This window comes from Perognathus longimembris, chromosome 27 (assembly GCF_023159225.1).
Source record: "Perognathus longimembris pacificus isolate PPM17 chromosome 27, ASM2315922v1, whole genome shotgun sequence".
Taxonomy (NCBI): Eukaryota; Metazoa; Chordata; class Mammalia; order Rodentia; family Heteromyidae; genus Perognathus; species Perognathus longimembris.
Window position 1 is genome coordinate 5,153,483 of NC_063187.1, and position 13,890 is coordinate 5,167,372.

The 13,890-nt window shown below is 44.4% G+C and overlaps 2 protein-coding genes across 2 annotated transcripts; both read left to right on the forward strand.

Moving 5' to 3' along the window:
- Positions 1-201: 201 nt before the first annotated feature.
- Tas2r8 (taste 2 receptor member 8) lies at positions 202-1,125 on the forward strand. Its single transcript, XM_048335069.1, has one exon. The coding sequence runs from the start codon at positions 202-204 to the stop codon at positions 1,123-1,125; it is 924 nt and encodes a 307-aa protein (XP_048191026.1).
- Positions 1,126-3,122: 1,997 nt separating this feature from the next.
- Positions 3,123-4,064, forward strand: LOC125342759 (taste receptor type 2 member 7-like). The gene has a single exon (XM_048335070.1). The coding sequence runs from the start codon at positions 3,123-3,125 to the stop codon at positions 4,062-4,064; it is 942 nt and encodes a 313-aa protein (XP_048191027.1).
- The last annotated feature ends 9,826 nt before the right edge of the window (positions 4,065-13,890 follow it).

Below are 13,890 nucleotides of genomic sequence, written 5' to 3' on the forward strand. Positions count from 1 at the left end.
GACTTCAATGAGATTTTGCCTAGAATTCGTTGTGAATGTAGAAATAACCCGATTCCAAAGGAAGGCTGAACACCTGGGGGGTATAAATGACGACAGATGGAAGTGTGATTGCAGGATGTGGAGAATTTACTGTGTGTCGGCTGATCTCCACCCGCTAGCCCATGTGAATGACCTCTGAGACCAGGGAGTCTGGCTAGAAGCATGCTCGGCACGGAAGACATCTTTATCATCCTGATAACGGGAGAACTCATAGTAGGCATACTGGGGAATGGATACATCGTATTGGTCAACTGCATTGACTGGATGAAGAAGAAAAGTATCTCTTCATTTGATTACCTTCTCACCACATTAGCTATTTCCAGAATATTTTTAATTGGTACAATGGTACTCAATGGCATTATACTAGTACTGTACCCAGATATTTATAGAAATAACTCAGTACAGACGCTTCTTTGTAGCGCCTGGACATTCTTCAATTACTTAAGCATGTGTTTGGCTACTTGCCTCAATGTCTTCTATTTGGTCAAGGTGGCTGATTTCTCCCATTCTCTTTTCCTCTGGTTGAAGTGGAGGATTGACAAAATGGTTCATCAGATTGTCTTGGGGTGCTTTGCCATTTGTTTGCTGGTTGGCTTGATAGCAGTAATATTAATGAGCTATAATATGTCTTACTTATCTCAAAGGTACAAATCAACCAACACTAAAATGTTCAATGTGAGTAAAAGTCAATACTTTGAGCCAATAACTTTATTTAACCTGTTTGCAATGATTCCATTCATTGTGTCACTGATTTCAGTTTTCTTTTTAATACTATCCCTCGGGAGACATGTTAAGCAAATGAAACTTAAGGCTACCGGTTATCGAGACCCAAGCACAGAGGCTCATGTCAGAGCCATGAAAATGATCACTTCATTTCTCGTTTTCCTGTTTGTGTATTGCGTGTTCTCCCTTTTGATTTCTTTTAGCTACTTTCTGCAAGACCAAAAGTCAGCTATAATGTTTGGAGAGATTATAACAATTCTGTATCCCTTGGGTCATTCTTTCATGCTAATTGTTGGAAATAATAAGCTGAGGCAGGCACCTGTCAGGTTGCTGTTGTGTAGGAAAATAGTCGATGTGATGTAAAATGTGAGTTTTAAGATTGGACTTAAATCTGACTTTCTAATAACAAGTGAGTTTTTCTCTCAAGAGTAGGATCACTCGATCCCTGTCTAGAGCCAGCCATGGCAATATAGCAAGAGACAATCTCAGAGACACACACGTGCGCATACACACACACTCTCACACGCATGCACCCATGCACACCCACGCACTCACAAGTTTCTAGTAGGTCAGTTCTCAGTTTTCCACTTGCTCATGTAATGTAGAGCTATGTCTTTAAGAATGATCAGATCCCATTACCAAGCTAGTAAACATGGGAATTCTCATCGCAATCAACATTTTTATTGGTACATTCCTTCTCCTCTAATTTCAGAGCTCATGTTTCTCTTCTTGTCTTCTCGATGCAAATATGAATCATACACTGGCTAGTGAGATTCTTTTAAGATTTCATTCTGCCATGAAGTAAACCGTACCTGTCCTATGTTTAATGGTTTCTCATTTGTATTTTTTTCCCTATCACGCACTTTCATTGCTGGCCCTTATCTGTGCTGAGTCAATCCCATGATGTAAATATTTTAAGACTTAAAAATGATTTTGTTATACAATAAAGTATGGTTTTACTGTACAATTTTTTTTCAGTATTAGGATATTACGGGAACATTGGTTGTTTCCTATCTGAGGTTGTGTGTATTCTAACCTGGCTGTTCACTTTTCATTTATTCCTACCATTCTCAAAATCTCATTCTGGACCATTCCAACCAACCGTTTTCCTTGTATCATACCAAAATGTTTACAATCTCACTATTTTTGCTTGCTGCAATGTAAAGTTCACTCTACAAACGCTCAGGAATGAGGCTTCTCCTTTAAGGAGGGATGGAAACATTGAGCATGGAGCTACACAGCTGTAATCTCTATTACTTGAGAGACGGAGGCAGAAGGAACACAAGTTCAAAGCCAGCATGGGTAAAGTTAGCAAGACCCTGTCTCAAAACAAAATAAGAATGAAAGGGCTTGGGTTATGACTCAAGTGGCAGAGCAAGCTTGAGTCCATGGGCTCAAACCTCAATATTGTCCCTTGAGAACATTGGTAATGAAAACGAGAAGTGTAACTGCAATCGATAGTCATTTTTATCATGAATCCTTTATCTTATTCCTAGCATCACAAGCTAAGTGATCCTAAATGTGAGCTGGCCAGTAAGATGACACATTATTTTAAGTGACATTTTTTCATCAGAGCCACCTAAACATTTTTAGGAGCAAGAAATTCGTATTTAGGGTCACACTTTTAAATTCATTCCTCAAGGTGGTTCACAATTTTGTGTTTTTTTATTGATAATCTACATGGTCATACAACAAGAGGAAGGTTCTTCCAAAAGTTTCCTTTTCTGCCTTCCTGATTTCTAGCAAATTCTTGAGATTTAGAGTTGTCTCATAAAATGCAAGATAACCAATGACATTTAAATCCAGTACTTCATGAAAGTTCTATTCTTGTACAACTTAGAACGTATGTTAGGTAGCTTACTCATTACTTATCTAAAATTCCAGTTGTATGCTCAGCCTAAATTAATTATATGTGGGAAAGTACAATAAATTCGTATTCTATGAGATGCATGCGGCTCCCACCTGTTATCCTAGCTACTCAGGAGGCTAAGCTCTGAGGATCACAGTTCAAAACCAGCCCAGGCAGGAAAGTCGGTGAGACATTAATCTACAAGTCACCACTAAAAAGTTGAAAATGGAGCTGTGACTCAAGTGGTAGAGCGCTAGCCTTGGGTGGAAGTTAACAGCTCAGGGACAGTGCTCGGGTCCTGAGTTCAAGCGCCAGGACCAATTAAAAAGAAAGATGCAATGAAAAATAGCTACCATCTTCATTTATTATTCCAGTTCTCATCACAAGACAGCCTGCAGTGAAAGAGGCAAAGAACGTTACAGCAAAGGCTAAGAAGGAGGTGTAGGTGCCGGAGGACAGACATCAAGGCCAACTAGGAACCGGGCGGACCTCTTTCTCTCTCTGTGCACACATGCCGTACAAAGTGGACGCTGCCCTGATGCTCTTGGCAGTGGGGGAGTTCTCAGTAGGCGTCTTGGGGAATACGTTCATTGGATTGGTAAATATCGTGGGCTGGATAAAGACCAGGAAGATGGCCCCCCTCGACTTGATTCTCACAAGCCTGGCTGTTTCCCGACTCTTCCTCCTGTGTGCCATCTTGCTTGACTGTTTCCTTCTGACCCTGTGCCCCCACCTCTACGAACATGGCACATCCATCATGAAGATAACCGATTTCCTCTGGACCCTGACCAATCACTCCAGTGTCTGGCTGGCCGGCTGCCTCAGTGTCTTCTATTTTGTCAAGATAGCCAACTTCTCCCACCCTCTGTTTCTCTGGATGAAGTGGAGGGTGGACCGGGCAGTGCTTGGGGCTCTTCTGGGGTGCTTGCTGCTGTCGGTGTGTGTCAGTCTCCCAGCCACTGAGAACTTGAACAAGGATTTCAGACAATGTCTCAAGGCGAGGCGGAACAGAAACTTTACTCTGAAATGCAGAGCAAATAAAATCGGGTATGCTTCTTTGCACATCTCTCTCAACGTGGTCATGCTCTTCCCCTTTGCGGTGTCCCTGGTCGTCTTCTTCCTTCTGATCCTCTCGCTGTGGAGACACAAGAGAACCATGCAGCTTCATGTCTCCCCGCACGGCGACCCCAGGACCCAGGCCCATGTGGGGGCCATGAAAGCGATCATCTCCTTCCTCCTCCTCTTCCTCGCCTACTGCTTGTCCTTCCTCATAGCCACATCTAGCTACTTTATGCCAGAGACGGAACTGGCTGCGGTTTGTGGTGAGTTAATAGCTCTAATCTACCCTTCCAGCCATTCATTTATCTTAATATTGGGGAACAATAAATTAAGACAAACCTCAAAAAGGGTGCTTTGGAAGCTAAAGTATTGTCTCAAAGGAAGAACACCTTAAGGGAAGCAGACTAAGGAAGAAGCTACCGCGTTTCTTAGGAGAGATCATTATCTCCAGATTTTCCATTGATAGTTGTTTCCTATGGTTAATTATTCTTAAAAATTATTCAGTAGAGCCAGGTGCTTGTGGTCTACGCCTGTCATCCCAGCTACTCTGGAGGATGAGATCTGAGGATCGCAGTTCAAAGCCAGCCCCGGCAGGAAAGCTCATGGGATTCCTATCTCCAGTGAACCACCAGAAGACTGGAAGCGGCCCTGTGGCTCTAAGTGGTAGAGTTCCAGCCTTGAGCAAAAGAGCTCAGGGACAGCGCCCAGGCCCTGACTTCAAGCCCCATGACCAAAAACCCCAATTATTCAATAGATTCACGACTGTACCTTGGGAAATGCTAGGTACAGTAACTTTGCCTGTCTCTGTCTCTTTGTCTCTGACTTCTTTCTTCCTCTCCTCTGAGTTGGTGTCTTTTAAAACACGTTTCCGAACAGATTGTACTTAACATCTTCACATTAATCCTGAGTGGGGCAGGCATCTTCGTAGCTAGTTCTAAATTGCTTCTTCAAATTCAAGCTGCAGGAGGAATTCAAGACAGTAGTAATCGCCTATGCTGTGTTTGCAGCTCCTGGAGAACAATTGATTATTCCTGACAGTCCTTTTCTTGTCTGCCCAGTCGTCTAAAGAAACTGCACTTTTGGAGCAGACTGGATTGTAACAATTCTCAATCAACGCTACAGAATTATAGGAATGAAATATAAATTAGAGCTGCTGGTTACAAGCGTTGTTAAGCTATCAATTAAAGTAGATACTGTTGACAGTAAGTTCAATGATTTTTTAGGATCACCTTTCAATGAGTGTAATATATTCAAACAGTGAAGGAGGCAAAAATTATGTAGAAACTTTCTGTAAAATAAAGAGCATATACAATGGTTCATTGAGAGAAATGTTTTCCACACGAGACATATAATTTGGTGGGGTTTATTTTTGCAAACTTGGATTGTACCAAGCAATAATTATCAAGAGTATAAATGTCAAAGAACATGGATTTGGTAGCAATGTGTGTGTCCTCTTTCCCTGTGGAGAGTCGCCAGACACGGGGAACCGAGGTGGGCACCGTAGCAGCACTGGTGGCACTGTGCTTAGTGATTCTTCCTAGAATGATGCATGAGGCCCTGAGTTCAAGCCCCAGGACCAGATGTATGTGGGGCCACAGGCCTGAGCCCTGGAGTTGCCCACCCAAGTCCTCATGGGGCTCTCCTCAGGCCAACCATTCTCAACCACGTGCGCTTTTCCTGTGGGTAAATTCGCATCTCAGCACTCGGGAACGCAGGACTTCAGGCCTTGCGCGAGTCCTCCATTCCTCGTGGGAGGGCACCATGCCCAGCTGGGCCCCCGCGCATGCGCCTCCAGCCTGCCCTGCGAATCTCCACTTAGGGCGCCGCGGGTGCAGGTGCTTCCTTGTTAATAAACGCTGGCTTCTCACAGTGGATCTGACCCCGGCCCTGTACTTGCTAGGTAAGCACTAACCCTTGAGCTACGGCCCCAGTACCCACAAGGAGGTCTTTCTGTCGCTTGTCTTTTTCCTGCTGTAAGAATGCATTACCAGCTGGGGCAGGGGAGGTCACACAACGGAATGGTGCTCTCTTGTGGTTTGGGGTGCTAAATATTCCAGTCAAAGAGGAAGCAGGGCTGGTACTGGCTATGGGCTGGGAGGAGGAAGAATCCACCTTGTGCCTCTATAGTCTATGGTCTTAGAGGTTCTCTTGAATTCCTCTAAATAGAATTATAAGAAAGCCCATCTAGACATGGAAGCATTGGTGAAGATTCTGGAAGTTTATGGCCCAACTCTCTGACAATCTATTGACAACCGAATCCACGATTTCAGGAATAAAGTGTCATGCTTTCACATGCTTCAAGTAATTGAAGTCGTACTTCTCTGTAATACTTCAAACCACAAATCAGGGTGGTCATGACCACCTTCCCCATCTTGTTCTTTTATGAACCAAGGTCTGGGAGGAAAACCAGAGCCCAAGAATTAATTATGCTGATCATTTGATTGATGTTCTGAAGCTGGGAAAAAAGCAAGGCTTCCGGGGCTAGGAATATGGCCTAGTGGCAAGAGTGCTTGAATCGTATACCTGAAGCCCTGGGTTCGATTCCTCAACACCACAAATATAGAAAAAGCCGGAAGTGGTGCTGTGGCTCAAGTGGTAGAGTGCTAGCCTTGAGCAAAAAGAAGCTCAGGGACAGTGCTCAGGCCCTGAGTCCAAGCCCCAGGACTGGCAAAAAGGGGGGGCTGGAGGGGGGCTGAAAACCAGAGTACTGTTGGTTGAAGAGAAGTTATACTCTAAAATGATGATTGAAATAGTGGGTTGATATGTCGCTGGCTTGAGGACTAATTAGAATTAGTTGTTACAAAGGAAGGTTTGATGGAGAACAGAAAGAAGTTTGCAAGGAAGGGAAAAAAACTAAAGTTAGGGAAAATAAAACATATATGTGAGGAAGCACACTAATTATACCTGCCTTTCTAGTTATAATTTGTTTTCAGGGAAAAGCTAGTCTTAAATTTTCCTTATGTTCATGCATGATTCTGGGGTGCCACCTTGTGGTGATTGTCAGTATAACTGAGTTGACCGCATTGTATTTCTAGTTACCATTACCAACCTTGTCACCATTTGTATTTTCTCATGATAACTGTTCTTGGTCTGCATTTTGGGCTTGAATTCAGGCCCTTGAGATCTTTGTTTGTTTGCTCAAAGTTAGCACTCTACCACTTGAGGCACAGCTTCATTTCCTGCCTTTTGGTGGTTACTTGGAAAGAAGTCTCACAGATTTTCCTGCCCAAGCTGGCTTTGAACTGCAATCCTCAGATTTTAGCCTCCTGAGTAGCTAGGATTACAGGGCATGTGTCACCATTCCCCAGCTTTGAAGCTTTCTTTCTTTTTTTTTTTTTTTTTGGCCAGTCCTGGGGCTTGAACTCAGGGCCTGAGCACTGTCCCTGGCTTCTTTTTGCTCAAGGCTAGCACTCTGCCACTTGAGCCACAGTGCCACTTCTGGTCATTTTCTGTATATGTGGTGCTGGGGAATCGAACCCAGGGCCTCATGTATATGAGGCAGGCACTATTGCCACTAGGCCATATCCCCAGCCCCCAGCTTTCTTGTTTTATTTTTTTTTCAGTGATATCTAACTATAAGTAACATTTTCAGAAAAAAATACATAACATAAATTGCAAATACAATTTCTGTAATTTTACAGACTAGAGGAGCTTGAGGAATATTAAACTTTAGGTTTGTAAAAGCAACAACTGACCTGAACAGAAACCTCTAGATAAGGGGACAAAGGGAAAGAATAGCCACTCCAACTCCAGCGGGCTAGAAAACAAAAGGGAAGACGCTATCTCTGTGAGCTCATGGGTACACTCACCACTCAGAAAAACACAGCTTAGGACAGAAGATCTGAGATTCACGAAGCAAGAAGTCGTTAGAAAAGGCAGCCCGGGACTTCCTAGCTCAGACACTGGTGTTACGGTTGGCAATCATCTCAGGAAAGAGTCTTACACTATACCTTTCTAGTCAGCGGGAACAGCAGACCCCCCATTGGTACATCTGCAAACCCAAGGCCTCCCCATCTTGGTTGGCTGAGAGAATGAAGAGCCCAGAAGCTGTGCTGACTTCAGATGTGTTCATATCAGCCTGGATCCTGCCATTGGGGCATGCTTGGAATGGGATTTCTAGACACACGTTTACTTTGGTAGGAAGTTCAGAATATATGGCAGAGTAAAAGCAACACTGGGGACCTGCAGCCTAAACTCTGGGAAGAGGAGAGGGACCAGCTGTGTGTGAACGCAAGGTTGAGGGTGTCTGAAACAAAGGTGTGTGCTCAGTGCCCAGGGTTTGCCACCCCCATCAGACTGCTTGCTCTGGTGTCTTTCCTTCTCTTTAAGCCTTTGTTTCCCTTTTTCTTTGTCCTTTTCCTCTCCCGTTCTCTTCCTTCTTTTTCTTTCTTCTTTCCTCCTTCTGTCTGTCTGTCTTCCTTCCTTCCTTTCTTTCCAGGGTCTTCCCATCTACTCCCCTCAAACTCAATCACCCTTCCTTGGCTTCTTGGTACCGTGGTGAGGCTGAACCCCAGAGTCCCAAGCTGGTCTGGCTGCTTTCCACAGCCCGAACTCCCTCCATGTCACAGATGCCCCTGGGGAATAGCCCACGCCACGCCTGCCCGTGAGGATGTATTCAGGCAAGGGAGGGCCCTGGGCTGGGCTGCTAGAGGTAGCTTGAGGAAGATTCCCAAGTTATGCATTTTAATGGGCCTGCTTATGGAAAATCACTAGCAAGAATGCATCTAGGAGCTGGGAGAGCACGGGATAGATCCAGGCAGAAAAGTCGGGGTGGGGCCTTCAAACAGAACTTTCTGGACTAACCTGTTGGGGCGAGAGAGAGAGAGAGAGAGAGAGAGAGAGAGAGAGAGAGAGAGAGAGAGAGAGAGCAGAGCTGAGCACCCTGCCACAAGTACCCCTCAAACAAAATATGCTAAGGAAGGACAGGTCTCAGGGGATAAAAAAAAAAGTAAGTGGTAGAGCGAGCATTAGCCCTGAGCAAAATTGCTCAGGACAGCGCACAAGCCCCGTGTTCAAGCTCCATGGCGGGGTGGGGGTGTTAGTAACATAGAAGTAAAAGGAAATTCTAAGAAAGTCCTTCAGAGGCTAGTGTTGATCTGTGTGCATTTCTTGATACACACTGTGGGAATACCGTCAGCCTAGCCAATCAGTCAAGGTCAATGGTTGAACTAAAGTCCACACACGGGAGAGTATAGGCGATGACTCCCAAGGGAGAGCCCCCACAGGTCCCCTAGAAGGAGGGTCACTGTTCTCACCTCTATCCCATGCAAGGAATCTAGAGTACAATCACCAGTACATTATTGCTACTATCTGGCCAGAGTGGAGCCCTTTTCCCAGGTTCTCATCATAGCTGGCTGAGATCTCAGAAAACTTGCTTGACCTACCCCAAGAGTTCTTCCTTCGTGCATAACTAAAAGGAAACTTTCTTTTTCATATCGATAGATACATGCACAAGACAGTATGGATAAATTTTCTTGGCACAGTAGGCCAGAACAGCAATTTCAGTTCTGAGATTTATATCTGAGAATTATTCAAATCTTTTGCCCGCGACTTAAATAACCCCAAAGAAGCAGACGGTGTGTGTTAGTGGTAGAACTCTGCCTGGCATGTGTAATTGAGCCTCTAAGTTTGATTCCTAGGAGTGGGGGAGGGGGGCGAGGGGAAGTATTTATAGGCTGAGCCTCTTCAATTAAAAAAGCCAGGAATTTGAAATGGCCCCAATTCTAGACTTTTTTTTTTTTTTGAGTAGAGAAAAATCCACACTTTGACCGCATATGATAAATCACGATCAAAACACAGGCTCCACTGAAATATCAATACAAAATGAACTTGGGGCTGTGTGATGGAATTTTCTTGAGCGAGCCTCAGCACTCCCTGAGTTCTATAGCTTAAGAGCGAGCCATCAAGCCGTGGGCAGGAACCGGTCCATTCTTCCAGTTGGGGTCAGGCTGGGATTCCAACACTGTTTACCTCTACCCAGCCGGGTCACAGCTGTGGGCTTGTTCTTAGAGACCCAAGTAACCCAAGATTTCAAGTATGAGCCTCTCTGCTCAGTACAGCCCTGGATAAAAGTTGTCGCTCAAATGTTACTTTCTTCCTGAATCTTAGTCCCATCGTCCTCTTTTTTCTTAGCCTACACATTCTCACATTTGAAGTCCTCATCATCATTATACACCCACACCCATCTTTGGAGAGCAAAACTATTTCATATAGACAGAAGAAAGCAAAGGGAAAGGAAGTTACACAAAAGCCCCAGTCTTTCAGGATCAACACGGTCGTGGCAGCGTTGATACTCTATGTAGAGGAGTCCCCTTCCAGGGCCCCCAGAACTAGAGATGCTTCCCTGGGAGGCGGCCACCCGTGTTGATAAGGAGTTGGGGAGAACTTTCCAGAACCAGAGGAAACAGCCCCCTGCTTCTGAGGGAGGCCTTTTCCTGGCTTGGCTTGCCAAAGTATGGCACCCGATTGGAATCACTAGGTACAATTAGCCAGAATGGTTTTTTTTGAACCTTTCTGGAGTAGGATGTGGGGGAAGGTTTCTGAATGGAAATGAAAATACAGGCAGAGAAGACTGGGGGTGTGTGTATGGGGAGGGGGTAGCCAGGCTCCAGAACTGGTAATCTGCCAGGACCAAGGCGTCAAACTTTTATTGGGGTGCGTGGATTTCTGGAGACAGAGCAGTATGTCACCAACTCCCACCAGTGATCAACGCTGACCTATGGCTCTTGGTCGTCAGATTGTCTCGTTCCCTGTCTATTGGGAACAATATCCCTCTTCTACCCCCACCCCCCCAAACTCAGCAGCCCTTGTATCTCTGGTGGCACAGTAGTCCTGTAGGCCTTTCCCACTCTCTCTCTTCCTGCCTGTAGATGGCTGCTGTCCCTGCCCAGGCCCTCACAAGGCAGAGAACCTTCTAGTCTTTTCTCAGTCCTGTCATGGAAACCTCACTCAAGGATCTCCTTGAAAATGAATTAATTTCCAAAGACCTTCGCTTAAATACACCAGCACCTAGGATTTTTTTACCCTGGGGATAGGGAAGACTGCACAGCCCATAAAACCTGACATGATGAAAAGTTTCAAACGGTGGCTCTCGAGTTAGGAAAAAATCTGTCACTACTTTTAACAAGTTACTCCTCAGAGAACTGCTAAAGCATGGATCAGCATTGTGAGAGTCCTTCAAAGAAAGACAACGGAAAGCCGGTCTGAGATCTGAGCAGTAAGGTTCAAAGCCAGCTCGGGCAAGAAAATCCCTGAGACTCTTCTCCAATTAACCACCAAAAAGCCAGAAGTGGAGGTGTGGCTCACCTTGAACAACAGAAGGCCTAAGGGACAATGCCCAGGTCCTGAGGTCAAGCCCTAGTATTGGCACCAAAAAAGAAAACAAAGCATCAGTTTAGCAGGTGATTTTCTGCAAAAGGTTTGATAATAAGTCATACTCTTGTATAACAAAGGTCTCTTTTGCTTTTTGATCGTAAGCCCTGTGAATGATCAGAAGAACTTTATAAAATAATGCTATTTTTGGAGTTATTCTGTAAGATCTCCAGAGATGTTACAGAGAAACCTTCCCTGTATTAAGCTAGCCATGACAAAGTATGGTATAATCAACGCTGGTGAAAATACATGCTATTTTGTGCTTGGGGGCGGGGGGGACTTGGCGTGAAGTTTTTACCTTCTTCTCCCCAACCAACAGGTGTCAGCAAGCACCCTAATCAACCCGCAGGCTCCACTTTCTCTTCTAGGCCCTTTTCCTTCTTCTGAGAAGTCTCTGTGTAGTTCCTTCGTCTACTTATTAACTGGGCTGTTAATTTGGGGTAGTTTAGTTTCTTGGGCTCCTTACATAGTCTGGCTATTAGGCTGTTGTTAGATATATAGCTGGTAAAGATTCTCTTTCTCCCAGTCCGTAGGCTGTCTTTTTTTTTTTTTTTTTAAAGCTTTAGTAACTGTCCTTTGGTGTGCCAAAACTTTTTAGTTGGATCCAAACCCCATTTTTTCAAGTCTTTCTCCTATTTGTGAAGCCCCTGTACTTCTCCTCGAGGAGTTCCTACCTATGTTGGTGAGTCCTCAGATTTCTTCTATTCCTGGTAGTGGTTTCAAGGTTTCAGACCTGAAGAGGGTAGTTCTATTTTCAGGTATTTGAGAAATCTTTACACTTGCTTCTATAGCGGTTATCCCTGCCAGCATTTTCTGTTCACATTCTCAAGGGTGGCCATTCTGATTGGCATGAGATACAATCTGAATATTGTTTTTACTTGCATTCCCTTTATGGCCACGGACATTGAAGCATTTCTTCCTGTATTTATTGGCTGTTTGTACTTCTGAGAAATGTCTGTTTAGTTCCTGTGCCCATGTATTACTTGGGTTATTAATTCTCTGGTGGTTTGGTTTTTGAAGCTGCCTCTATGTTCTGGTTATTAGACATAATTCCTGAAGGCACGATCCTGTTTTAGACCCTTGTAGCACCAAGTTTGAAGACCTAGTCTAGTATTATAACCTTTGGAAGTCTTATAACCAGTCTGAGTTTTGGATTTCTCACCTTTAAAATTAAGACAAGAATACTCATTTAGCAGAGCTGATGTGAATTTTGGAAATGGTAGCTATAAGTTTCCTTATTAAATACCTAGACTGTGTCAAATAGTAGATGATTGGTGCCTCCTACTAATCTCAATTAATTGTGCATTTTCATGACTATGAAAAGCAGCAGGTCTAAAAATGATGGATCCAAAAGCGAACTGGACTGAGAATGAAGGACCAATGAAAAATACAAGAGTTGAGAACTGGAAAGGGTCAACTGAAGTGAGAAGTAAGTCTGTGTTCAGGAGGTATGCGTGTTGGTTCTTTCCAGCTTTTCCTTCGGAGCAGATGAGAGAGAGCCTCCGATTACAGAGCTGAATCTCCGTGTTTTCCTGAGTGGCTTCTGCTTCCCACAGCCCATTTCTGTAGGCATGCACGGCTTGCTTAAGAGTTTCAGCCATCATGGAGGTGAGGAAAGAGGCAAATGATCCCGAGGAACTGGAATTCACTGAGAGCAGAAACCAAGAGGAGGTGCCTCGTCACACCTGTTGTACAGTCACAGTGAACCTCATTTCCTAAGCCCTGAAGGAGGGGTAAGTGACGGGGTGAAGGGGACCACCTCTCCACCAGAATCCTCCTATCAGACTTGGGTGATAAAACAGCAATAAAGCACACCCATGGACATTTCACAGAGAGTCAAGACTATATGCAACCCCCAACCAACCATCTGTCTGGAGAGACTCAGGGTCATTTTCCCAGTTTCTCACTGAAAAACTTCTCCATACAACTCCATGTATATTCTTTAGCTTTTCTCTTATAAGGTGTAATGAACTAATGGCTTAGCATTTATATACCTTAGTTCCGTTCTGGAGCTGGAGGCCTAGTCACTATCCTTGAGCCTCTTTGTGGTCAAGGCTGGTGCTCTACTGCTTGAGCTACATCACCATTTCTGCCTTTTTCTGAGTAGTTGATTGGAGACAAGAGTCTCTTGGACTTTCCTGCCTAGGCTGGCTTGGAACTGTGATCCGCAGATCTCAGCCTCCAGAGTAGCTGGGATTTATAGGCGGTGAGCCACTGGCGCCTGGCTTAGTTCAATTTTTCATTGTTATTCCGGGCCCATGCACAATTAAGGGCTCTATTTATTAGTCTGGTATAGAACTAGTGGGGAAAATAGGAAGGGGCTAGGAATGTGGCTCAGCGGTAGAGTGCTGGCCTAGCATGCCTGAAGCCCTGGGTTCGATTCTTCAGCACCACATAGACAGAAAAAGCCAGAAGTGGCGCTGTGGCTCACGAGGTAGAGTGCTAGCCTTGAGCAAAAAGAAGCCAGGGACAGTGCCAAGACGCTGAGTTCAAGCCCCAGGACTGGCACAAAAAGAGAGGAAGTTCTGTGTGTGTTGGGTCGGGTTGAAGAGTTTAGACCCTCTCATGATTTTTGTAACCTAAATCTGAATGTTAAGTAGCAATAACAATCATTCTATCGGATAAGAAAAGAAATGGCCAATCTTCACCGCCATAAAATCATGCTTCTAGTTCACTTAATCTTTAGAAATTAAGAAACAATTCAATGATGTCTACAATTAGACCAGGTACACACACTAATGTAACATTATCTGTAGGTATGCCTCAGATGGAACTCCAATGAAAAACCTGGATGTAATATTCAAGTTTGTAATTTTTAGAAGAGATGAGTTAAAAAAAACCTCAAGTGC

Excerpts from the sequence above, each read along its gene's own strand:
- LOC125342759 (XM_048335070.1), top strand. The coding sequence starts at position 3,123 with ATGCCGTACAAAGTGGACGCTGCCCTGATGCTCTTGGCAGTGGGGGAG.
- Tas2r8 (XM_048335069.1), top strand. The coding sequence starts at position 202 with ATGCTCGGCACGGAAGACATCTTTATCATCCTGATAACGGGAGAACTC.